At 40.1% G+C, this 27460-nt stretch overlaps 1 protein-coding gene across 1 annotated transcript; it reads left to right on the forward strand.

Moving 5' to 3' along the window:
- The first annotated feature begins 2354 nt into the window (after positions 1-2354).
- On the forward strand, positions 2355-27085 carry SLC3A1 (solute carrier family 3 member 1). The gene is made up of 10 exons (XM_034427663.3): positions 2355-3073; positions 4837-5016; positions 6191-6345; positions 9718-9843; positions 12226-12345; positions 14178-14302; positions 17352-17547; positions 20946-21092; positions 24247-24363; positions 26328-27085. Exons 1-10 carry the CDS (start codon positions 2659-2661, stop codon positions 26766-26768), a joined length of 2022 nt encoding a protein of 673 aa, XP_034283554.1. The 5' UTR covers positions 2355-2658; the 3' UTR covers positions 26769-27085.
- The last annotated feature ends 375 nt before the right edge of the window (positions 27086-27460 follow it).

A 27460-nucleotide genomic window follows, 5' to 3' on the forward strand; every position in this document is an offset into this window, starting at 1 on the left:
ATACAAACAAACACACACACACAGTCACCAAAATAGCATAAAATATGGTTGCCTCCATTTTTAGTGATTGCAATAATACTTCTTGCGGACTTAAATCTTAAAGGTAGAAGCCAAGTGAGCTACTCAACCAAATCTTGAGCAAGTGGAAAAGCTGCTGGAAGAAGACATAACTTCATAGGGAGAGACAACTTGGGGGGGGGGGTAAAGACAAATCTTGTATACACCCACTTTTTGATGTATGTAAATCAAATACTGTAGCCATAGTGGAGTTAGTTGCTGTTATGTATCCAACACTGTCAATGTAACAGACATATTGCAGGTTAACAAAGTCATGTAATAATCAGATGAATTCAATTTCTGCCCTAGGTATCGCAGGTTTCTGAATATAGCAACAAAAGTTTCAGTATATATCAATATGGTGATACATATATAGGATTCTACTATGATGGACAAAGAATTTACAGGCTAGTAGTCATGATTTCTGTGTTCCGTTCCAAACCTGGCTGCAAAGATTAAACATTTATTGTGTTTTATATATTAACAAATAGGAGACCCATATCTAGCTTCTTAGTGGGGTATAAGTTGTGCAGGTATGGGAAAAGAGAATTTTTGGGTAAGCAGCAGTTTTGGTAAAAGAATTCAGACATATCCAAGGCTCAATTTGGATTTTAGGGCCTTGTAACATATTACAGAGTGCCTTCCTTTCACATTTATGGACTCATAAGTCATAAAAAGGAGGGTTTTTCAAAAATTCTGAATTCAAATTGAATATAATTCGAAAACTGTAGAATTCAAATTCTACAAAGTATACCTGACTCCTGTTAGGGGACTTTTCTACCATGATCCAATTCCCATTATGCCAGACATGAGCTTCATGCAATGACCTTCTCGTTCATAATGGACTGAGCATTCCCTCTCTGTTTTTTTAAAAATAGAAACAAATGCTCCAAATACTTGCAAATACATTAAATGTTTGGGACTTCCCTATTATCACACAAGTTATAATGCAACAATGCTGCATTCTCCTGGGATTTGTCCATTTTGCCAAGTTTAACCATTGAAAACGACTTAAAAGTGAATTTATTTTAGATTGGTTGTTGTCAAAGGTTTAGACATCCCTGGGCAAATTCTATGTTTCAATGAATTCCTGAATGAACAAAAGCTGAGACAACCACCACACAGTACAAAAATGAAAACACATTTTCCTGCAAATTTGAATGCATATTACTATTTATATGAAGTGTTTACAGATTCAAAATAAGAAAACTGAATATAGGAAGTGTGAAAGGTTGAAGGGCGTTTACAACCGTTGCAGCCTGCACAGCAGTGCGTCTGTCCTCTGGAATGAAGTTCTTCAAGAGATCTGGGTGATTCCCAACCTAACAGCCTTTAAAAAGCCTGGAAAACTTGATTCATGACTCCCCTTGCAAGTTTTATTGTTGATCAGATTTGCCATCTTGTTCTTTATTTGCTTTTATATATAATCTTTCCCTTTGGAAAAAGAATTCTTGGACAGGCTTGGTGAAAAATGAAAATTTAGTTTTCCTTTTTAAAGACTTACAAAATCAGGTGAACTTGGGATGTAGTTGTATTTACAGATTCTTGTTCTTTTCTTGATGTGTTTAATTGTAATGTTTTTTTCCTTCCCTTTGGGGATTCTTTGTGTTTATTTTATTTATGTATGCTAGTTTGAAAATGGATTAATAAAATTATTCTTTTTTTAAAAAAAAAATCTTCATTAGTTTCAGTCAGTGGTGAAATCCAATTTTTTTTACTACTGGTTCTGTGGGCGTGGCTTGGTGGGCATGGTGTGGCTTGGTGGGCATGGCAGGGGAAGGATACTGCAAAATCCCCATTCCCACCCTACTCCAGGGGAAGGATACTGCAAAATCCCCATTCCCTCCTCACTCCTGGGGGAAGGATATTGCAAAATCTCCATTCCCACCCCACTTTGGGGCCAGCCAGAGGTGGTATTTGCTAGTTTTCCAAACTGCTCAAAATTTCTGCTACCGGTTCTCCAGAACCTGTCAGAAACTACTAGATTTTACCCCTGGTTTCAGTGAAGTAAATCAGCTTTGAGTTTGTGCCGATTTGCTCTCCTTCCTTTTAGGCATTTAGTCTAATTTTAATGCAAGACGTTACCTAATCTTCTTGTGTTAATCACCCAGGGTCATTTTGAACTGGGCAGCCTTATACATTTATAAACAAATTCAATTATCTTCTAGTAGGTAAAAAATAAAGTAGCCTTTTAAATTCAGTTGCACTTTCAATGGATTAACATGATGCTACTGCCATGGCAGGAAGATTGCCTATGGAACATCTTCCCAACATCAAAGGGTTAAGGACAAAGATCCATTGCTGGGAAAAAAAGAACAGCACCACCTATTCCGAAGCCCTGCAATTTTTTTCTTTTGAAGTCCATTTAGATCTTTGTTCTCTTGCAACATTTTACCAGGCTATAAAGAAAAGACTTTTGTTCAAAAGGGTTGGAGCACTTGACGCTCTTTAATCTTAGTCAGACTTTGGACTGGTTGGTCAGGTTTATTTATAAACTAGGGACAAATGACAAGAATGTTTTTCACTGATTGAAGGTATTCAACCCACTTCTCAGCTGCATGGGACTTTTGAGCAAGAGGAGACAGCACTGAACAAAAAGGAATGGCTGAAGAAAATACAGTCATCTCTCTTGAGATGAAAGAGAAAGAAGGCGTGGACAACAATGGCTTTCTTCAGGGTGAGGAGTTAGATCTCAAAGAAGCAGCTGAGGAAGGGTCACCAAGGCCTGGTCCTCTGGTCATGGAAGCAGAAGCACAGGAAGGATTAACTCAGCAGCCTTACGCAGGAATGCCCAAAGAGGTGCTCCTTCAGTACTCCACACAGGCACGCTACAGGGTTACCAGAGAAATACTCTTCTGGTTGATCATTGCAGCTTCACTGGTGCTTGTGGCAGCTACGGTCACAATCATTGCTGTCTCCCCCAAATGCCTTGATTGGTGGCAAGCCAGCTCCATTTATCAGATCTATCCACGGTCATTTAAAGACACTGACGAAGATGGGAACGGTGATCTCAAAGGTGGGTACATCCAACTGTTTGAAGGATAGCAGCCTTGCCATATCGTATGTTTTTAAAAGGAACTGAGTTTGAAAGCTCTTTTGTCTCACCATCTTGTCAAATTCCCTATTTGGAGAGAGAAACAAGTTCTATAGTAAGAAATTTTGCAGAAAACGGTGCCTTTAAAAGAAAGGTCCAAAGTTGTGCACTCAAAGCCTCCCAAAGACTTGAGTGTGATTCCAAAGATTCCTAGGTTTATTACCAAATTGTAAGTTTTAAGATGAGAAGGGGGAAATTACTAGCACATAACTGGAGAACGGTCCTTATATTTAATGTTGATTCAATATAAATGTAAATGAAATGAAATCAGATTTAATTTTTGTTTGGGGTCCATCTGTTAATTTTGTGAAAAGCAACTTCCATCAGGCCATCTGAAATCTAAATATGGATCTCAGTGCAGGAAAGCTGTGCATTCCTGCTTTCAAATAAAGGTTAATTGGAAATACTTTTTTTAAAATGTTTGTCTTAAGATGGTCAACCAAATAATTTTCAGATTCTCAAATGCTAGGTTGAAAACAGTATAGAAATCTTACAGGTCATATGTTCACAACGTGGGTTTCTCCATTACTGAACTGTATTTCCCAGCATCCTTCACTACTGGCCAAAGCCCCTGGAGGTCCTGGGAATTGTGGTTCAGCAATATCTTGCTTGAGGTTGCCTATTGTGTAACATTGCGCATTTAGGGCATCCCACTTCTTGTTTCATTCATATCCAGTAAACAAATGTCAGTTTGTGCTAGATTAACTCAATTACTATAAGATTAATCTAACATTTTATATAAGTGTGCTGAGGAAAATAAGCCAAAGTTTTATATAATCGTGGATGAGATATATAGGCCGAGTATGGGAAGGCTCAAAGAATCTGTAGTAATGACACAGTATAGTATCTATTTCCACATTTCACTAGAAAGCATTGAGACGGTGTGATATCCTTTAAGCATCTCCTCCAATTTATGGTAGTTCTCTTGGCTGGTTCATCTTGATCAGTACTGCTACTATCGAAATTGGCAGGGGTGGTTTCCTCAAGCTGTTTTAACTTCCCCATCCAGTATTTCTAAGCAGTCTGAACCACTGTTACATCTTCTTTCCTTACAGAATTATTTGTTATTATAATTGACTTTCATAATTAAGTACCCTGTTTCGCCTCAAATAAGACATCCCCTGATAATAAGCGCAATTGGGATTTTGACAGCATGGCAATAAGGTCAAGTGTTTATTTCAGGGTTCAAAAAAATATAAGACAGGGTCAGGGGAAGGATATTGTAAAAACTCCATTCCCACCCCACTCTAGGGGAAGGATACTGCAAAATCCCCATTTCTTCCCAATCAGCTGGGACTTGGGAGACAGAGAATAGATGGGGGCGGGGCCAGTCAGAATTTTTACTACCGGTTCTTTGAACTATTCAAAATTTCCGCTACCGGTTCTCCAGAACTGGTCAGAACTTACTGAAACCCACCTCTGGACAGGATCTTATTTTCGGGGAAACACGGTAGTAAGAACAATACTAACTTCATACATGTTAAGCTGAAATGTGATTACTTCTTTGTGGTTTGGTGCATGAATGTAACCAAGCAATAGTGGTTATTTAGTGTTCTATAAACCATGACACAATCTGGGAATCTAACTTCCCTAGTCAAATTGCATCTTCTACCAGTAATGATTCAGTTCTTTAGAAGATTTTTGACTTGATATTTACAGTATTGTCCCACTTTTTTCTTGATTAGGTATCCAGGAAAAACTAGATCATATACAGTATCTTAATATAAAAACAGTCTGGATCACATCTTTTTATAAATCAGCTATAAACAACTCTGGATATGGAATAGAGGATTTTCAAGACATAGATCCAATCTTTGGAAGCATGAAGGATTTTGAAGATCTGGTTGCAGCAATCCACGATAAAGGTTGGCTTTATTGTTAAGAAAGAAGTACCAATTTCTATTCTTTTACACCTAACTGTATGTAAAGTTGGCTATACTCGGTTCCTCTTGCCTCACTTCAAAAATCCTAAACTCGGTTCCATTCAATTAATGCTTGGAAGAGAAGAATGACTTGGAATTCAAAGAGTGAAAGTTTTACTTTCAAGTAGCAAATCATTTCTATAACACTTCATGGATCTGTTCATATGATCATTAGGGACAGAGTTTGACTCAAAGGAGACTTCTTTATTATATAAACAGAGTTCAACCTAAGCAATTTTTGATGTTGTTTCTTCTGTGAAGGGAAAAGGTAAAAATTCTTTTAGGTCACGGGTGTCAAACTCATGGCGTCACGTTGCTGTCATGTGACATATCACGACATTTTTCCCTTCATGGAGCTGGGGTGGGTGTGGCCTGCGCATGATGCATCCAGCCTGCGGGCCACCACTTTGACACCCTTATACTTAGGTCAAGTTCATGCACAGTCCATGTAATATTTTTTGCAAAAATGCAGAAGTGATGCTGTTTTCCCAGTTTTAATCAACGTTCAGGGATTTTCTCCCATTTAAATATTAACCAGCTTCAATCTTACTTAGCTTTTTCAAGATCACCCAAGATTTGATCAACACTGTAACCTATGATATAGGATTGAATGCAAAAAGTCCATATTGTGAGTGGGAAAGGTTCCTACTGGCATAAAGAGTTATTATCTGCCTTGACTATCTTTTTAAAAAAATGTATTTGTAGTGCCCACATCTTGCCATTCTAAAAATGTTTCTGTTTTCAAGACTGGATTTTTTTTTAGCTGAAGGATGGAGGAATGAAAGGCCTATTGTATTAACATGTTAAACTGCAAGAATTAATGATAATTAATTCCAGTTCTCCCCAGGATTAGTACCATAACAAATCTTTTTGAGAGGCTGCTTACAATTTTTACATCATTTACCATTTAGCCTTATTTCTAATCTCAAGTTTCTTCAGGTGCTTCACGTGTTCAGTAATCTCTGCAGCGCATTCATATAAGGGGTTTGTTGATCTCAATTTGCCATTATGCACCTGTCCTTTTAAAATTAAAATACTTTACTTCTTTCTGAAACACTGTGCATGTGTATATTGCTTGGCTGTTTGACATACTATTCTTTGCATCTTGAATTGAAAGGTTTAAAAGTGATAATGGACCTAATCCCCAATCATACTAGTGACAAGCACAAGTGGTTTCAGCTTAGTCGGAATCGGACTGGAAAATATACGGATTATTACATCTGGCATGACTGTGCTCATGTCAATGGGATCACCACTCCTCCAAATAACTGGGTGAGTATAAAGTTTTGATAGCCTGGCAATCATATACAAAGTAATATTTAGGTGCTGTAACAGATCTGGGTTTGGAAATGCAAATATTAGCTTCGAATGCAGATCTTACAAACAGGGTATCTTTGCCCTCCGTTTCAGATTTTTCTAATTTAGTTTGAACCCCTATTTGTGAAGAAAATCATGATAGCATGATTTTCAAGGAAGCAAAGTAATTGAATTAGTAATTAGAAACCAGGGATGAAATGCTGCCGGTTCGGACTGGATCTCCCAGTAGCGGTGGGTGGTTCGGAGAACCGGTAGCAAAAATCCCTGCGCTCCCCCCCAACCATGCCCAGTTGAGCTGCATGATCATCAGAGGCTTTTTTTTTTTTACTTTTAAAAGCATTTTTTCTACAACCTCTTCCAATGAAAAAAATGCTTTTAAAAGTTAAAAAAAAAGCCTCTGATGATCGCGTGGCCAGCTGGGATCCTCAGAGGCTTTTCTTTTTTTAAAAAATAGATCTTTACAAATTAAAAAAACATATAAAGTAATTTTAAAAAAGATATATCTTGGCTGAAGAGGTGGTTAAAAACAATGCTTTGAAAAGTCTCTGACGATCCCAGCTGAGTTGCCTGATCGGCAGAAGCTTTTCAAAGCATTAGAAAAAATGCTTTGAAAGGTAAAAAAAAAAAAAAAAGTTGGCCACGCCCACCCAGTCACATTACCCCACCACCATCAAGCCACGCCCACAGAACCGGTAGTAATAAATTTTACATTTCAACCCTGTTAGAAACAAACTGGTTTGCTGTAAACTCTAGTACTTAAAAGATACCAGGCTAGAAAGCAAAATGCAGTGTGTTCTAGACCACGGTTCTGGGAGTTGAAGTCCGCCAGGCTTAAAGTTGCCAAGGTTGGAGATCCCTGTTCTAGACTCATATTAGGCACAAAACCAACTAGGTGATCTTGAGACTCTGTCTCAGCCCTAGGAAGGAGACAATGGCAAATCAGTTCTGAAAAACTTTGGCAAGAAAACTGCAGGGACTTGTCCAGGCAGTTGCCAGGAGTCAAGATTGCACCAGCACCCACACGCTAAAGATCCCTGGGGATGATAATGACTTTGATTAAGTAGTTAATAAATAAGCTTGTTATAATTACAGGAAGGAAAAATTCAGGAACAATATGCACAACAGAACTGTTACGTATTGCTATCTGCTGATATGTACTAATTACTAGGAAACAATATTTTTTTTTAATGTCTCAGCAATAAATAAACAGTTCGCGGAAACGGTCCATTTTCCCTTATTAGTTCAGCTTTGCTAATTTGATCATAGTTGAAGTGAAAAAACATTTATACTGATTATGTCTAAAACAGACAAAATACCTAACTGCTTTAATGTAATACAAAATAGAACTAACCAATGGTGAAACATTTAAGAGTTCCATCGTGCTCCAAGAAAATGATTATTTGGAGGAAAAGTCTACAGTTTTCAGTCGAAAGCATTATCAATTAATAGCCCAATCATTAAGGTCAGAAATAAGTGACTTGAATTCGAACTGCCAGAGAGGTTCATACATACTTGTAGGCAAAGAGTGCACTGCTGTGTAATATAAGTAAGCCAGATGGAATGGCTTTTCAGAAGACACATCTGCAGTGACATTTTAAGTCATTACAAGCATTGATCTACAAACTTCCCAAAGAAGAAAAATGCAGAGTTCAGCTACTTTTGAAGTAATTTACCTTTCAAAAAATGCATACAGTCACTAAGTGGTTTGCTTAGTGAAGCATTAGCATTGCTATTTTTCTTATTTTCCTTGCTCTTAATGCTTTTTGTGCATTTCTTGCTATGTTCCTCCTATCTCTGTGCAAACCACTCAGCAGGCAACAACCCATGTCTCATGACTAATTCTTTGTGAGATGCCCCTTCATCTGTGGATAGCTCAGCCCGCTGCCTTCTCATCACAGCAGTCTCCTCTCTCCACTAGCCATGACATCAGAAGAAAACAAATCAACCCATTGTTAAATCAGTCTTTATTGCTTTCTAGAATGCTAATTTGTCAGAAAGTGGTTTCACTCTTTGAGAATGGGAAGTTCAGGAATGATAGTTTCGGAAAGCATTGTTCCATTTTCCTATAATATTTTCTTTTACAATATTGTTTAATGTCAGAGCATACTGTAGCTTGCAGTGTCAGCAAAGAATGGAATGGAATGGAATGGAATGGAATGGAATGGAATAGCATAGCATAGCATAGCATAGCATAGCATAGCATAGCATAGCATAGCATAGCATAGAATAGAATAGAATAGAATAGAATAGAATAGAAACAGTTGGAAGGGACCTTGGAGGTCTTCTAGTCCAACCCCCTGCTCAGGCAGGAAACCCTATACCATTTCAGGCAAATGGTTGTCTAATCGCTTCTTAAAAACTTCCAGTGCTGGAGCATCCATAACTTCTGGATCTTGTATTTCTTTGCCTTGGTGTTAAATCACAAGCCAAGGCCAATCCCTGAGGCTGGAGAATGATTGCCTGGTGACATGGGGTACATATCTTAGAAGTAGATAAGATACTCCTAGATAAAAAAACACAACCAAACCAGAGGTGGGTTCCAGCAGGTTCTGACCAGTTCTGGAGAACAGGTAGCGGAAATTTTGAGTAGTTCGGAGAACCGGTAGTAAAAATTCTGACTGGCCCCGCCCCCATCTATTCTCTGCCTCTCAAGTCCCAGCTGATTGGAGAAATGGGGATTTTGAAGTAACCTTCCCCTGGATTGGGGACAGAATGGAGATTTTACAGTATCCTTCCCCTGCCATGCCCACCAAGCCACGTCCACCAAGCCATGCCACGCCCACCAAGCCACACCCACAGAACCGGTAGTAAAAAATTTTGAAACCCACCACTGAACCAAACCTAATAGTTACCAAACTATAAGCCCAACTTCCCCAGTTCAAAATTCACCACTATTTCACAAAAAAGTGGCCAATATTCCGAATGATGATATTGCTTGTAATGATATAATACCCTCACAATGAAATCAGAAAGGCATAAACATAATTAAAACACTTAAACATAAAAAAGTATATTCAGTGTAGTTACCAGTAGCTATGATAATAAAAAGGCTACAAATCAAGTGTCAGTTTTTAGCATTTTAAAAATGCTTATTCTGTGGTAATCTGTCCCATATACAGTAAAAACAGACTCTATTTTTTATGAGTCAAGAACCATCAACATTTGACATAACTTTTCTGATTACCGTGTGAAATACCTTTGCTGTAAATATGACTGTTTAAAGAAAAGCAAATCCATTCCTTATTTTTAATATTTGGATATTCAAGGTTTCATGGGAATCAGATTAAATAACATATTAAAAATATATTGTATTTCTTATGCAATCAGATGAGCGTCTTGGGAAATTCCAGTTGGCAGTATGATATTGTGAGGAACCAATGTTATTTTCATCAGTTTGGAAAAGAACGACCGGATTTAAATTTTCGTAATTCTAATGTTCAGGAAGAAATGCATGTAAGTATCAATAGTATTTTTATTGTTAAGATTTTTAGATGGCGTCCCATCAAACAATACAATTTGGCAGAATGGGGAGGAAGGCAGTTGAAGACCAATTCAGAGCTTTGGTCTTTTTTCCTCAATAGGTTCTTAACACTAACTGTTTAAGAAGCAGCTTGGTGTTTTTTGAATTAGAATCTCTGCTTGTAGATGCTTCATTATCTGACTAGGTAACATTACTGGTGTAAGTTATTGGGTATAATGTAACATCTGCAAGCAAACAATCAAGCTTCGCGAGCAGCAACAACTCCATAAAGTAAGATGGATCAAAGAAGTTCCACAAAGGATCTTCTTTGACAAGAATCTAAGGTCTCAAGCAAGACTGAAAGGAGTTGCAGCCTAGTTCTAGCCATTCAAGAACATTAAGAGTCAAATGAGGGGCATGTTTGATAGTTTTTAGAAATTTTAATTGGATGTTTTCAAATCTAGAGATGTCTTTATTCACAAGCACAAGTAAGGATACCATATAGGATCAAACTCAGATCTTTAGCTTTTTAGCTGCTTCAATCCACTTGCTGCATGGATGTAGTTGCTGCCATTTGACATATATATTTGGTAATCTCAAGGGATGCTTCTTGAGCGCTTGTGTTAAGGTCATTTGCCTAATGAACCCAGTAGTAGAAGATTGAAAATGAACACCTAGATGCTTAAAAGTCTTAACAGGCTCAGTAAGTCTCTCATTAACTGAAGATTTAAAGCAATTTTTTTTGAGAAAACGACAAAATTTGTTATAGACTACATAATTTTAAGTTGTTCTCTAGAGAGCAATAAGGTGATAAAGCTTTATAGGATTGTTTAACACCCTGGTGGGATGGGGTGATGGTGGTTTCAGTTAAATTGCCATCAAGATTGTCCTTTACTTAAAAGATGGTTGTGCCATGATGGAGATCTATTATCATATTAAGTTTAAGGTTTAAAGGTTTCCCCTTTAAACCTTAAACTTAAAGTCATGACTGACTCAACGGGAGGTGCTCATCTCTGATTCTCAGCTGAGGGAGCCTCCATTGCCTGAGAGACACTTCTGTCATCATGTGCCCAACATGAAAATACAGAACACCGTAACCTGCCCACTGAAGTGATACCTATTTATCTACTCGCATTTGCATGTTTTTGAACTGCTAGGTTGGCAGGAGCTGGGGTGAGTAACAGGAGCTCACCCTGTTATGCAGAGCTCAGGTCTTGAACCTGGGCTGTCAGCTTTCCAGCCGACATGCTCAGCATCTTTAACCACTGAGCCATCTTGCTCCCTATCAGTTTAAGGAGGCAATAATCAATCAGTTTGGCAGTTAGTTTCCTCCAGAGCCTTCTATGTAGTATGGAATCGAAGGCCAGCCTAAAATCAATGAAAGCAACATAAAGGACACCTTTTGATAGACTGAAGTATTTCTCTGCTAGATGTTGTTAAATTATAAATTGGTCCATTGTTGAATGTTCAGTGATAAAACTAACCTGCTCAGGGACCAAGATGTTCTCTGCATGCAATTCAATAGCTTCATAGCCGCATGAGTCTGGAAAGAGAAATTATTGCCTTCAGGGTGGGACAGCATGTCTCTACATACCAGTGTAGAGGAACAATGATGGGAGACACATATGTCTCTATCTCTGGCTTGCAATCATCCCTGAAGCATCTGGTTAGTCATTGGGAGATTTTAAAAAAATGGGCTATGATGGGCCAATTCAGCAGAACTGTTGATTCAAACAGAGGTATTATCTATGGGCTCTTTCGATTACAAAGTGTCTGTTTTGATGCTAATTTTCCAAAAGCAGAAACTTCTTCCCTGCAACCGAAAGTAGTGTACTCTTGGAAAGCTAGTTTCACATGTACTTTTCCTGTAGAATAGAGTTTAAAATCAGAAAGGACCAATGAGTGAAATAAAAGCCATTTTGGCATAGGGCTTAAAGGCAATTTGGAGACTGGGAGTTCCAGTCCTGCCTTAGACATGAAGCCAGCTGGGTGATTTTAGGCCAATCACTTTCTCTAATCCCTAGGAAAAAAGCATTTTCAAACCAGGTTTGAAAATTTTGTCATGAGAACTGCACAAGCTTGTCCAAGAAGTTACCAAGAGTCAGCACTGGCTCGAAATGCAGACAAAAAGCCTGTGAAATAGATGTTCTTAAGTCTCAGCTCAGCACAGTGGCCAATACAGAATGTTGTACAAAATGTGCCAAGAAACATTGTGGCTTGTTTCCTGAATCTAAGAAAAGAATGAGAACACAAATGAAAAAAAGCTAAAAATTGCAACATTGGATGTTTAGAACAGAATGAGAAATGTTCTTGTTGTAAGCATGACAATGTGGAAATAAGCAAACCCACTAATTCTTCTTTTGCTTTTTATTTAGGATATTATTGAGTTTTGGCTTGGCAAAGGAGTTGATGGATTTAGCATCAGTACTGTTAAATTCCTCTTAGAAGCAACACATCTGAGAGATGAGCCACAAGTGAATAAAAGTCTCCTGCCGGTAACAGTTTTTCAGCCTTGTCTTTCCATAAGGAATAAATGCTTAGATTTTCTTGCATTTGTTGGGTGCTATATAATTCTTTATCAGTTGTTAGGCTTCTGCCAATGTAATACAGTGACTTGCAATATATTAAGAGTGACTGGAGTGTGTTTGGGGGACAAATGTACAAATCATAAACTAGAGGCTGGTAAATGTCTATGGAGATTTTCTGTCATCTCAAAGGTGGTTTTTCAAAAGGCAATGGGACTTTCTTAGTTTTTTCTTGAAGACATTTTGCTTCTCATCCAAGAAGCTTCATAGGTTCTGTTAGAGGCTGGTGGAAGGTTTGTGATGACAGGCACATAGATTTATTGCCTCTGAGATAGTTTGACCTTTTGTAGATATTTAGAGAATGAATTTGCATAAGTAATTTAGAAACTAAGGTGAGACAGAAACAGTTAAGATCAGCAAGAGCTGTACAATATTAGGGTGGGAAGATTTATAAGACAAATTCTTACCAAGAAGGAATTTAGATAATAGAATGAGGAAAGGCTACAGATAGATTTCTATATAAATACCGTATTTTTTGCAGTATAAGACGGTCCGGAGTATAAGACGCACATTACTTTTTGGGGAGGAAAACAAGAAAAAAAAATTCTGACTCTGCCTACCAGCATCCATTGGTATTCATCTGGCTAGCGTCTTTGCAGCAAACAGCAAACAGCCTGGTTAGCTTCAGGACATTATCGCAGCCTGATTCAGCACAAGCAGCTGATTGGCGGTTGGATCAGCCTCCTGGAATACCACCAATCAGCTGTTCCAGGCTGCGGGGATCACCACAGCCCATCACCACATCCGCACCTCGCGTTTTTGGCCTCCGTGCATCACACTTTTGGCTCCGTATGCTCCATTTTAGACCCATTCCAAGCTGCTGGGGTCACCACAGCACATCACCACTGATCACTGCCTCTGCATGTTGTGTTTTTGGCCTCTGCATGCCCTGTTTTTGGCCTCTGCGCATTGCGTTTCCGTTCCAGGAACCAGCCAATCCTTGCCACTTGGAACTGGCCGAAAACGTGAAGTGCAAAGGCCAAAAATGGGGCATGCGGAGGCCAAAAACGTGATACATGGAGGCTGAAAATGCGATGTGCAGAGGCAGTGATGTTCTGTGGCAATCCCCACATCCTGGAACGGGTCTAAAACGGAGCATGCAGAGGCCAAAAACGCAATGCACGGAGGCCGAAAACAGCCTGGGGCTGGGGCTGGTGGGTGAGCGGGGCTTCAGCAGCATTCCCTGTATAAGATGCACAGACATTACCACCCACTTTTTTTCGGGGGGAAAGTGCATCTTACACTCTGAAAAATAGGTATATGCATTGTTATATGTATATCTATATATCCTGTATATATGGAAACAAATTGCTAAATAAGAATGAGCATTTTAGTCAAGTCTGAGGGCCACTTTTGTATTCTTGTATTTTGTATTCTTATAATTTTTGTTTAGGATTTTGAAGAGCCACAGCAAAAGCATTATTGTCCTGCAATGAACGGACCCCATTGGTCTGCCCCATGGTTCTCACTGGACTGCACATGTTTATCCTGCCAGCCCCCCATGGCAGGCTAAACATGGGTACCCCATTGGTGCACCCATGCTCCATGAGCCTGCTGTAAAAAACAAGCCCTGGTAGTGATTTGTTTATATGGACTTTCTTTTTTAAAAGTACTCATAACCTAAGACTCTCTGAGCTTTGGGAATTGAAAAAAAAAATGGAATGTGTGCCAAATCCACCTTGTGAGCACTTCTTTGAGGCTATTATCAGAGGAGCAATTACAATATCCCACTGTTTTGTCAGGAAAACATCACAGCTTATGCTGAACTGTATCATGACTACACCACAACCCAAGTCGGCTTGCATGACATAGTCCGCAGTTTTCGGCATACCATGAATAAGTTCAGCAGTGAACCTGGTAGATACAGGTAACCATATTCATTTTTTATCTATCAGCCTGACTTTATTTATCTTGTATTACTCAAAGCTGTAATGTTCCCAAGTGCCAAATCTCTCCTCAGCAAACTGAACAGATAAGCAGCCACATAAGGATGTGAGAATTTCTGATTAGAATAGAATAGAATAGAATAGAATAGAATAGAATAGAATAGAATAGAATAGAATAGAATGGAATGGAATGGAATGGAATGGAATGGAATGGAATGGAGTAGAGTAGAGTAGAGTAGAGTAGAGTAGAGTAGAGTAGAGTAGAGTAGAGCAGAGCAGAGCAGAGCAGAGCAGAGCAGAGCAGAGCAGAGCAGAGCAGAACAGAACAGAACAGAACAGAACAGAATAGAATAGAATAGAATAGAATAGAATTCTTTATTGGCCAAGTGTGATTGGACACACAAGTAATTTGTCTTGGTGCATACGCTCTCAGTGTACATAAAAGAAAAGATACGTTCATCAAGAATCATAAGGTACAACACTTAATGATAGTCAGAGGGAACAAATAAGCAATCAAATCATATTAGGAAACAGTCAATATAAATCAATAGAAAGTCATAGAAAAACTAAGAAGCAAAACAGAATACCGGTGACTGTTGTATATAAAATATGAGTTCTATTTATACTGCAATTGGTATTGAAATTTGTCTGCCACTCTCCTGTCTGGTTTGTGTTACAGAACAGAAACCTCCCTCTGTTGGAAGGGAGAATCTCCATCTGCTCTGTGTTTGGGCAACAGCCAGACCTGTGTCTGGCTGTTTGCTGTTGACTGTGGGAAAATCAGCTTTTATACTCATCAAATAGCTTGATAATGTTAGTAGCAAATAGCAATGCTAGGGGAAGCATTATAAGAAGATGGTCTGGGGGTGCTGGTAATTTTAGCCTTTTAGGAATTGGAGTACATCTCCCATTGTACTATACCATGCTCACTGGAGGTACTGGGAACTGGACTCCAAAAATGTCTGAGTGTGAAACGTTGTAGGAAGCAAATTCTAAAGTCTCAGCAGCATTTGATATTTTAAACTTTGATTTCAGCAGAGCTTACATTGTAACCTAAGTGACATACTTGCTGCCTACCCAGCAAATATATATATAGCAATTATCTCAAATCCTACAATATACAGTACATCTATTATATCTTCTTTGAAAGGAAAACACATTTAATTGAATAAATAGTCAGCCAGCTAATCATGCATACTGAACCTAGTATCTCATTATTTATTTTTATAATGTGTTTTATTACAATTCAAAGTCTCATTCTACCTGATTTTTAATTTTTGCCAGGTCAAAAATTGTTGCCGATATTCATTTTAGCTTCAATTCGCAGTCAATAAGAACACATGTTTTAGCAGGATAAATGATTGATGCCATGTTTTTCCGGTACGAAAAACAACAAAAACAAAAGAAAATACTGTATGTTAAAATATTTGATTTTTGTTCTCTAGTTACGGGTTCTGCCTCTTTAGGGAATTAGCTACTTGTCCAAACTGTTTCCTTTTTTGAGTTAGTTAAGCTAAATTCTTAAGAGGCCTCCTGTTCAGAGGTTAGAACCAAAGGCAATTAAGCTGGTGATGGCAGCTGCTTTTGGCCTGATGCTGGAGGAAAAGGGCTGGCAAGGACAGGCATGTGACTCATCATCTGTGACAGACATAGGTGACATGCTTTCTGCCAGGATCTTGACCCAGCATCACATAGGCTGGCAGCAGCTGCTGTCCTGTCTGCTTCCTCTGTCTGTCTATGAAGATTCTCTTTATCATCCAGGTCATGATTGTCCCAAAGGTGCTTTTCAAAAGGCAACTGGACTTTCTTGGTTTTTCCCCCCTTGAAAATGCTTCGCTTCTCATCCAAGAAGCGTCTTCAGTTGTGATTGAATGGTGGGGAATGGAAGGATTTATATTCTTTCCAGTCATCTGGTTGTTAGCAGCTAACGATCAGCCTTCAGAGTGCTAATGATCAGATGACTGCAAAGAATATAAATCCTTCCATTCCCCACCATTCAGTCAGAACTGAAGGAGCTTCTTGGATGAGAAGCAAAATGTTTTCAAGGAAAAAAACAAACAAACAAGGAAGTCCAGTTGCCTTTTGAAAAAGCACCTTCGGACTTCCTGTGACTGTGGACATGATGGCCATTCTCTGTCCTAAAAGTTGGTGCCTGATTGAAGTAAGTTCACTGAAGTTCTCTGACATTATTTTCTCTTCAAATGTCTTCAGATGTCACAAAGACAACTTTTGAGTAAAGAATCACAGTTGTTCAGTATAGAAAAATTCTGATTTGGAAAAGCTATTATTTTCTCAGAAGGAGAGAGGGTATTTTAAGACTTGCTTGAAAGCCAAAGGATTCTGTTCTAGGAGAATGGGAAGGGAGCAGTTGAACTTTAGACTTCTCACAACCTCACCTGCAAATCAGCTTATTTGGACTGGAAGGTCTTTAAAAATAGTATGTAAAGCTTTTACCCCTACACACAGCTGGCCTATCCTAAAAAAATATTCAATGAGAAATTATCCTACTTGCACCCAGATTATTATTTTATATATGACTGGAAGTCCGTAACATTGAATAAATACTGTATATATATTGAACAATAAGTCGGTTTTGTCCATAACCTCATAATCTAACACATACTGTGTAAAAATAAAAAGAAAAAAGAAAAAGAAAAAGAAAAGAACAAACTTGTCTTGAATGCAGTCTTGCCATAGAATCGAAGCTTTATTTATGGTGGGCTTTTCTCATGCACTGTATAATGTCCTTTTAATGTTCCCCATCTATTTATCCTATCTTACACTTTACACCAGGGGTCTTACACCAGCTTTGCTGGCTGAGGAATTCTGGGAGTTGAAGTCCACAAGTCTTAAAGTTGCCAAGGTTGGAGACTCCTGCTTTACACCATCTTACCCAGTGCCTCTGTCAGAGCAATACTTCAGCCATTTTATCAGTACTCAGGGAATCTTTTTGGCAAAGAGGATGTAACAATTTAAGTATTTTACCATGCGAATCGTTTTCATAAGAAGACAAATTCTCCTCCTTTGCAGATTTATGGCTACAGAATCCATTGAGAACAACATTGAAGAAACTATGATGTATTATGGGACATCATTTATTCAAGAAGCTGATTTTCCTGTAAATTTCCACCTCAAGAACCTGGAATCAGTTTCAGGAAACAATATTTCTGAAAGTATAGCTTTGTGGATGAAGAATATGCCGCAAGGAAAATGGCCAAATTGGATGGTAAGTTTTTGCTTTTGAGGATTTTTGAAATTTTTAGTTTGCAGTATAATTTTTTATGTCTTTTTTAACCAAGCAACCGCTAATATTTATTCATACTAAGGATGCATAATCCTTTGTCAAAAGAACAGTCCAAGATAAAGGGGACATAGGGAAAAAGTGCCAAATCGAAACTAAAGTATTTATTTTAAATACTTAAAATGAATTGTTGAATTGTCCCACAGTGAGTTATCCTGCAGTGAGTTGGCCATGGTGAATTGTCCAGTGGTGAAATCCAAATTTTTTTACTACTGGTTCTGTGGGCGTGGCTTGGTGGGCGTGGCAGGGGAAGGATACTGCAAAATCTCCATTCCCACCCCACTCTGGGGCCAGCCAGAGGTGTTATTTGCCGGTTCTCCAAATTACTCAAAATTTCTGCTACCAGTTCTCCAGAACCTGCTGGATTTCCCACCTGGAGTTGTCCCATTCGGATGCAAGAATGCCTTTGTCAGAGCAACACTTTAACCAGTGGTGGGATTCAATTTTTTTAACAACCAGTTCTGTGGGTGTGGCTTAGTTGGGGGTGTGGCTTGGTGGTCATGTGACTGGGTGGGTGTGGCTATCTGGTCATGTGACTGGGTAGGCATGGCTAGCTGATCATGTGACCGGGTGGGCATGCCTATGTGCATAGGGATTACTCTGAGGGCTGAAAAAAGTCATTTCTGACTGATCCTCGCACTTTTGACCGGTCCTCGCACTTATGACCATCCTCACATTTATACTCATTGTGGCATTCTTAGCAACCGTGTCAATCATTTCACCACTACTTCTCTTCACCACGGTGACAAGATAGGGCGCAAAACGTAAAATGTGAGGACAGTCGTAAGTTCAAGGACTGGTCAAAAGTGTGAGGACTGGTCAAAAATAACTTTTTCAGCCCTCTGAGTAGTCCATATGCACATAGGGACTACTCAGAGGGCTGAAAAAAGTGATTTCTGACAGGTCCTCGCACTTTTGACCGGTCATCATTTATCTTCTAGTCCAGAGATCTCCAACCTTGGCAACTTTAAGCCTGGCAGACTTCAACTCCCAAAATTCCCCAGCCAGCTATGCTGGCTAGAGAATTCTGGGAGTTGAAGTCCACAAGTCTTAAAGCTGCCAAGTTTGAAGACCTCTGAGCTAGGGCTTTGGGGCCAGCCTTTTGGGGAGGGAGTCCCATTCGGAGAGACCCCCTGCCTCTCAGGAAGCATCAGGCCCAGGCAGAGAAAATTGCCAAGGTTGGAGATCTCTGGACTAGAAGACCTCCAAAGGTCCCTTCCAACTCTGTAATTCTGGTATTGGCAAGCAAGCACAATTAAGCTACTTAAATCCTCCAGAGCAGGGGTCCCCAACGTTTTGGACCTCAGGGACCAGCAAGTTCATAATTTTAAATTTCGCGGACCACTAATACGAATCCAGCGTGTCGCTTGCTGAAGCACCTGGACTCCCAGTGACGGGATAGGGTCCTTCAGGCACTCTCCCCCCCTCTTTCTCTCTCTCTCCCCCCCTCTCATTCTCTCTTTCTCTCCCCCCTCTTTCTCTCTTCCCCCTTTCTCTCTCTCCCCCCTTTCTCTCTCTCCCCCTTTCTCTCCCACTCTTTCCCTCTCATTCTCTTTCTCTCTCCCCCTCTTTCTCTCTCCCCCTCTCTCTCCCACTCTTTCCCTCATTCTCTTTCTCTCCCCCCTTTCACTCCCTCTCTCCCGCACTCTCTCTCATTCTCTCCCCCTTTCTCTCCCTCTCTCCCCCACTCTCTCTCATTCTCTTTCTCTCCCCCCTTCTCTGTCTCCCCCACTCTTTCTCTCTCCCCCTTTCTCTTTCTCTCCCCCTTTCTCTCATTCTCTTTCTCTCTCCCCCCCTCTTTCTCTTTCTCTCTCTCTCCCCCACTCTCTCTCTCTTATTCTCTTGCAGGGGACTGATCTGGTGTCTGCAACGGAGAGCAAAAAAAACACCTCCGTATATTTGCGGCGCAAGGCAGCCCTCGTTTCCTGCTGACTCAGAGCGGTAAACAGCGTCTGGTTCGGGGAGCAGCCGGATTTTGCTCTCCATTACTCTCTCGGCCCCCTGCAAGCTCTCATCTCTCGAGAAGCCCAACCAAAGTTTCCCGCGCCACTTCAGGGAGCGCTCCTTGAGAGACGAGAGCTTGCAAGGGCCAAGAGAGCAATGGAGAGCAAAATCCGGCTGCTCCCCGAACCAGATGCTGTTTACCGCTCCGAGTCCCAAGCGACAGGAGATGAGGGCTGCCTTGTCCCGCAAATATGCCGGATTTTGCTCTCCATTGCAGACACCAGATCGTAATGCACCACCTGCAAAAATGCGAAAATTTCCAAATGTAGCCCTGCCCTCTTACAACTCTCCTGATGTTCAACTGTTGTCTTTCAAGGAGGATACTTGGCCAGCTTCATGCTTGATGTCTCCCACCTTGGCAGCTTTAAGACTTGTGGACTTCAACTCCCAGAATTCTCCACAATTCCCCAGAATGGGCTAGGCGGGAATTGAAGTCCAAACGTTGTAAAAGAGCCACAATTGCCCAGCCCTGGGCTAGGGTAGGCTGACGCTGCGCGGATGGGAGGCAGGGCAGGGCGAGGGGCGGGCAAGCCAGCAATTTAACAAAGGGTTCAGCCAAACCCCCTAGAACCTCCAGAATCCCACCACTGACTTTAACCATTATATCAGTACTCAGGGAATTTTTTTTTATAGATGATGTAACTATTTAAATACTTTATCATGTAGATCAATTTTATAAGAATGCAGACTTATTTGGAAATCAGAAAATTCCAATATTAGCTGGAAACTAAGATAAGAGAGAGTAGCATACAGTCTACTTCAATTTTATGTGTTGGTGCTTTGTGGAAATATTTTACAAAAAAAATATCATAAGACATTATTGTCTGCTTTCTTAAAAATACAGTGATGAAATTCTGCTTGAAAGGCTTCTAAATGTGTTGATTTTGTTGTCTATTAATTACAATAGTAATAATATTTTTTTAAAAAAACAGTTGTATCCAGTGTAATGGTAGAGAAAGAGAAAGAAAGTGACATGGATCTGCTAATGGTTGTACTTATGGTTTAGCACAGGGGTCCATTACCGGGACATGGCCTATTCACAACCACGCTGTGCAAGTAGAGCTGCACAAGTAGAACTGTGCATGCACATATGCGACAACCTGCTGCTTGCGTGACCCAGTTCCCCTCTCCCCTCCTCCGCTGGGCTGCCAAGCTGCAAAGATTGGGGACCGCTGGTTTAGTATGCCCTAGCCAATTTTAGCCCATCAAGTGATAATGAATACTAAACCTGCTGCATGAATAGTTTGTATAATTTGAATTTCCATAAATAATACAAGCTTTGTATACTAGGAATGAAATAATGGCTTATTTAATTTTAGGTTGGGGATTCCAACACTGCTAGAATATCCTCTCGGATTGGAAAAGAATATATAAATGTCATAAACATGCTTCTTTTAACCCTTCCTGGAACACCTGTAAGTTATTATGGCGAAGAAATAGGGATGGAAGATGCAACTTCAGAAACTGTGAGTTAAAAATTCAACTTTTCGGTCTCTTGAGAGGCTTGTTGTAGAGGAGGTAAAATCTAGTAATGAAAAAGGCCCTTCCTCAGTCTTCTGCCCTTCAGATGTTCAGGACTTTATTCCTCATGAACAACAGCTAACATGGCTGGCTATTATAGGATTTGTCTTAAACACTGAAGCCGCTGTCCATCTGCCATAATTACTCCCCATGTCACCACTGAAATGCCCATACTTTCCTCCATTCACCAATCCCCCCCATTCTCCCACTTCAAGCTGAAGGAATTTATGTAATCTGACACTAGCAAACAGGATAAAAAAAGCCCCCAGCCAGGTTATATTTCTTCTGTAAACCATTCAGCACCTAGGCCTGAGCAGAGCCTCCATCCCACATCATCCATACTACCAAACCCCACTTCATTCTATTCCAGCCATCCACCCCCTGCATCCTGGTCTCATCTGAACTGCAAGGAGAATCTCATATCTGGCAGACAGAACCTTTCCCCATGTTAGTTCCCAAGGTTGGTATGCAAGACTAGCCTTGTTTAATCTTGTCAATCACACTGCAAAAATCCTTGCAGTACAGAACTTCTCACTCTGGTTGCCAGCAACCACAGTAGAATCCACACACATCAGTCCTGAGAACCCAGCTCTGGATCCCATGGAGAAGAGAAAGGAAAGCTGCCAAGATGGCTGCTGTTCTCCTATAAAATGTTCTCCTGCAAAACTACCAACTTCTTCCTCTCCCATTGCTGCCATTCACCTGGAATCCTCAATCCTAAATTTCTCTCAAGGACTCTTGTTCCTAAGATGCTGAAATCAATGCCACCTTGTTGTGCCAAAGTGCTTCCACAAAATGGAACCACTGTTCTCCATTCTCCTCACTATGACTCCAGGAACTGGCCAGATGCCACTCATTAGATGAGCCAGAAACAGCCTTTGTAGATATTTGTGTACATTAATACCAATCTCAGCCTTGGAATGGATTGGTGAAGAATGTGAAATTTTGGTTTCTTATAGTTAATTTCAGAATCTGATATATTCTTCTATAAAATTTTAAGCATCCCATAAGAAATATTCTTTGAAATCCATCTAGCCCTTTAATTTAGCTTTTAACTTTCCAAAATTCTAGTCTACCTTTTGCTATTTTCCAAAAATTGTTTTTCTTTTTAATCCTTAAATTTGCATAAAACTACTTTCACTAGGAGTAGAAAGAAACTTTTCCAGCAGCATGATGAAACTTGTCTTTCAGAAGACCCTACGCATCCAAAAATCAATAACAAGAAACTTCCAAAAGTAGTTAAGTAGATGAACCCATTTGAAGATGCAGAACCTTGGTTTAGGAAGGATGGTTTTTGCCTGATGATCATCCATTATTTTATGATCTCTTAATGGATGGACTCAGATAGCAAACTTGTGGGTGATCCTAGGCCTCTCCCTGATCCAAAGAAAAGTTCCAAGAAGCCAACCCATTCACCAGCTCCTCTTATTGTCAAGGTTGTAATCTTATTTCTGTCATTACTTTCCCATAATTGTTTTCATATTAGCAGTGAATCATGGATTAATCCTGTCTTATTAGAGACTTAACATTTATATCAACAACTAAAGAAAAGGTCACCTATAATTTGGCTGGCACAACCTGGGGAAACTGGCATAATTGGCACTGGTAACTCAATGCCCACTGCCATATTTCTCTCAACCTGTCACAAACAGGATGTTGCTTCCACCAAGATACATCTCCCTTCCTCAAAATGTACCACACCTACAAATTATAATTGTCATTTGTATAAAGGCAGCTATATAGATGTGCCACTCAAGCAGGGACTCTCCTTAACTTCTTTAACACTTTCTCACACCTTCAGTTTTCTAACCACTGTGCTAAAGACAACTAAGAGGCATCGGAACCTTGACACATTAGTGTCTCCCTCCTAGAAAATCTGAACCCAAATTGTCCTGGTTGGGACGTCTACCTGCCTCGCTCTTAGGAAATCCTCCCAGGGCAACTGCAATGGCTAGTTGCTCCTTGATGGGAATTTCTTCTCCTTGAGGCACAATACAGCTCAATTTCTAGAATAGTGATAGTGAATCTTTTCAGCGCAGAGTGCATGGGGTGCGTTGGGCACCAAGTGCCAAAAAGGGAGCACTGCGTGCACACACGGTCACGAGGCCCATGATCAGGAAGAGGAGCTGCTCAGGGGGCATGCGCGAACTGGATAACTGGATACTTTGTTTCCGGCATGCTCATGCATGCTGGCCAGCTGTTCATCGTGCGTGCATGCATGCCAGAAACCCGGAAGAGGAACAGGCTACGCTGCGCATGCCAGGCAACATGGCTCCGTGTGCCACTTTGGGCAGGCGTGTCATAGGTTCACCATCATGGCTCCAGAGGCATGGAGGCCACTGTAGGAACCAAGGTCAAAATGTGACAGCCATGGGCTTTCTAACACTGTTCTTTATCATACCTATTTGTGCAAGACAACATGTCCTAGATGGCTCCAAACAGTATTCCTTTTTGAGGTTTTCCAGTGCAGATGGTGGCAGTCTTTGCTGCTGGCTCTTCTACCTACCCTGTTTTATATTGTTTTTTTTTTTTTTTGGAGAATTTTTTAATTATTTTAAAACAAAAACAAAACATAAAACCATCATCATTCCAAACAATAACAGACAGTGAGTCGAACGGTTCATATTCTCTTGTGCATAAATCCATCTCTAAAATACCAATTTATAACAGAAACTTGTATCTTTTATAGAAAAAAAAACATCAGATATTTTATCTTTACATCAACCCCATATTTCATACTTCAATTCCATGATTTATTATTTATCCATTGATAAAACAAATCCCATATCAAATAATATTGTTTATCTTCCTGTTCTCTAATTTCAAATGTCAATTTACTCATTTCAGCACATTCCATAATTTTCTTAATAATCTCATCATCAGTAGGTAAATTCTCTCCTTTCCAATTTTTAGCAAATACGATTCTAGTTGCTGTTAAAACGTTCACAATTAAATATTGTTTTATATTGTTTTAATGTATTTTATTAATACTCATGTAACCCCCTTTGATATATGACTATACAGAAAATAAGATATAAATGTACATAATGAAAAATGCAAATTCAATTTAGTACTTGAATAGTTCCTTCTCTTTTTTAGGCACGTTTTCTAGAAAAAGCCCCAATGCAATGGGATGACAGCCTTCATGCTGGCTTTAGTGAGGGCAACTCAACATGGATAGCAGTAAATCCTAACTATCAAAATATAAATGTGAAAGTGAGTATAAAATCTGAACACCTACATACCTTTGTTTATCATTAAAACTAAAAAAATCCTCTTATGTCTTAAATACTGCACCGGTTGGAAGAGTTAGGGGTGGGAGGCACTGTGTTGCAGTGGTTCTCCTCCTTTCTCTCTGACCGGTCGCAGTCTGTGTTGACAGGGGGACAGAGGTCAACCCCAAGGCCCCTCATATGTGGGGTGCCGCAAGGGTTGGTCCTCTCGCCTCTCCTGTTCAACATTTATGTGAAGCCGCTAGGCGAGATCATCCGTGGTTTCGGGGTGGAGTACCATCAGTACGCCGACGACACCCAGCTGTACATCTCCACCCCGGATCACCCCAACGATGCCCTTGAAGTGATGTCCCGGTGCCTGGAGGCCGTACGGATCTGGATGGGGAGGAACAGGCTCAGGCTCAACCCATCCAAGACCGAGTGGCTGTGGTTTCCGACGTCCCGATATAGTCAGTTGATGCCATCACTGACTATTGGGGGCGAATCATTGGCCCCCATGGAGAGGGCTCGCAACTTGGGCGTCCTCCTGGATTCACGGCTGTCTTTAGAAGAGCACTTGACGGCCGTGACCAGGAGGATTTTTCATCAGGTTCGCCTGATTCGCCAGTTGCGTCCCTTTCTGGATCGGGACTCGTTACGCACGGTCACTCATGCCCTCGTCACCTCCCGCCTGGACTATTGTAATGCTCTCTACATGGGGCTCCCCTTGAGGAGCACCCGGAGGCTCCAACTGGCGCAGAGTGCGGCCGCGCAGGTGGTAATGGGAGCGACATGGCGCTCCCATGTGACACCTCTCCTGCGTGAGCTGCACTGGCTCCCGGTGGTCTTCCGGGTGTGCTTCAAGGTTTTGGTTACCACCTTTAAAGTGCTCCATGGCTTAGGACCTGGTTATCTACGGGACCGCCTACTACCACCAATAGCCTCCCACCGGCCAGTACGCTCTCATAGAGAGGGACTCCTCCGGGTGCCGTCAGCCAAACAATGTCGGCTGGCGACCCCTAGGGGGAGAGCCTTCTCTGTGGGGGCACCTACCATCTGGAATGAGCTCCCCCCAGAGATACGGAGGATCCCGGATCTGCGCACCTTCCGCCGCGCTGTGAAGACCTTTTTATTCCATCAGGCGGGCTTGGCCTAATCTCTTCCCTTTTTAAATACGTAAATTTTAATCTGTTTTTAAATTATTGGGGTGTTTTAAATTTGTCTGGGCCAAAATGATTTAATCTGATTTTATCTGGTTTTTTAAATTTTTTGTATCTATGTTATTTTATTGTTTGGCTGTTCACCGCCCTGAGTCCTTCGGGAGTAGGGCGGTATACAAATCAAATAAAACATAAACAAACAAACAAATACAGTACAGTATAGTTAAAAAAACGTGATATAGGAACTTTAGGGGAGAATAGAAGATAAAATGGGGAGGATTGTTTAAATTAATGCATTATCCAATTATAGCATGTCTTACAGTTGTACAAAAACAGTAAAATATAAATTTCAAAGTAATTTATATTCTAAAGTAGAAAACACAGTAGAAAGTTTGCTAAAATACAGGACAGGAAGGATATACAGGCAGGCCTCAACCTAGGACCATAATTTAGCCAAGAATTTATGTTGCTAAGTGAGAAATTTGTTAAGTGAGGGGATCACATGACCCCAGGACACTGCAACTGACATAAAGATGAACCAGTTGTCAAGCATCTGAATGTAAATCACGTAACCATGGGGATGCTGCAATGGTCATAAAAATGGTCAGGAGTCACTTTTTTCAATGCTATTATAACACTGAATGGTCACTAAATGAACTGTTGTCAATCGAGGACTACCTATAGTCAAGTTACACTATGTTTGATTATAGTTTACTACCCACACAACCCTACCAAGGCCCCAGTGAACTTTATGTAACAACAAATAAGATTTCAGCATTTAATAAATTATGATTTTCCTTTATTTTAGATTCAACAAAATCACCCAAATTCCACACTCAACTTGTACCGAGAACTCAATTCCCTTCGGTCCACTGAGCTTCCCATTCACAGGGGATGGACGTGTTACATATGGAATGATATCAATGTCTTTGTTTATGTAAGAGAACTTGATGGGTTGGATCAAGTGTTTATGATGGTTCTAAATTTTGGAGTGGGAACCGTAACAAATCTGCAATCTTTGGTTCCTGGCATTCCTTCAGAAGCTAATATAAAGCTAAGCACCATTTTTAGTAATACTGGGAAAGTTGTAAACATGAAAACAATTGAAACGCAAAAAGGTGAAGGACTTATATTGGAATATAGGACAAGCAAACCATTCCATATGATGGACAAGTTCAAAGAGAAGTGCTTCGTTGCAGAAAAGGCATGCTATTCCAGTGTCTTTAATTTACTTTACATGTACTGTTAAATGTCATTATTTAATTTAAATCCATTAGTTGATGATTACATGTTACTTCTTTACAAAAGATATGCCAGTTTATTCATAGATTTCTATAGGCTTAATCTAATTCTAGTGGGAGAATTAGAATTACCTAAGAAGTGCAAAAATTAACTCTCTCTAATAATTCCAATGTAGTGTTTACTATGCTTAGCTTAAATGGTTGCTTGTAAAATTATTTTCCTATTAATTGTAAGCTTTTTGAGAACCATTCTAGCTGGCTTTCATAGTTCCTCCAATTCTCACATTCTGTGAAATGTGTGTTTCTATTAAATGTGTACCATACATTTTGTTTCTTATCTAATGAGGGGATAAAGATATGATGGGAAGTTTAAACTTTAAAATAAGAAAAATAATTTCTCATATAATATTCATACTACATTGGATTCTATACTATGCTCTAGATAAACCTGACTTTCAGGACAATCTGCAAACTTGGGACTGGCCCAGACTGCAGGTGCTAGGATTCTTGAAGAATAGAGGGTACTGGAACATTCAATCATGCACTTGTCAGCTTCTTTCCAGGTTCACTTCATGGTGTGTGTTTGATCTTTAAATCAAAGAGCAATAAAATCAAAGATAGTTTTATTTCTCTCTCTGCAAACACTATTTTGGTATAGATAATATTTCCTTGCATTTCAACCAACAGCAGAGAAAGGGCT

The sequence above is a fragment of the Pantherophis guttatus genome, chromosome 1, assembly GCF_059756535.1.
Source record: "Pantherophis guttatus breed Tessera chromosome 1, ASM5975653v1, whole genome shotgun sequence".
Lineage (NCBI taxonomy): Eukaryota > Metazoa > Chordata > Lepidosauria > Squamata > Colubridae > Pantherophis > Pantherophis guttatus.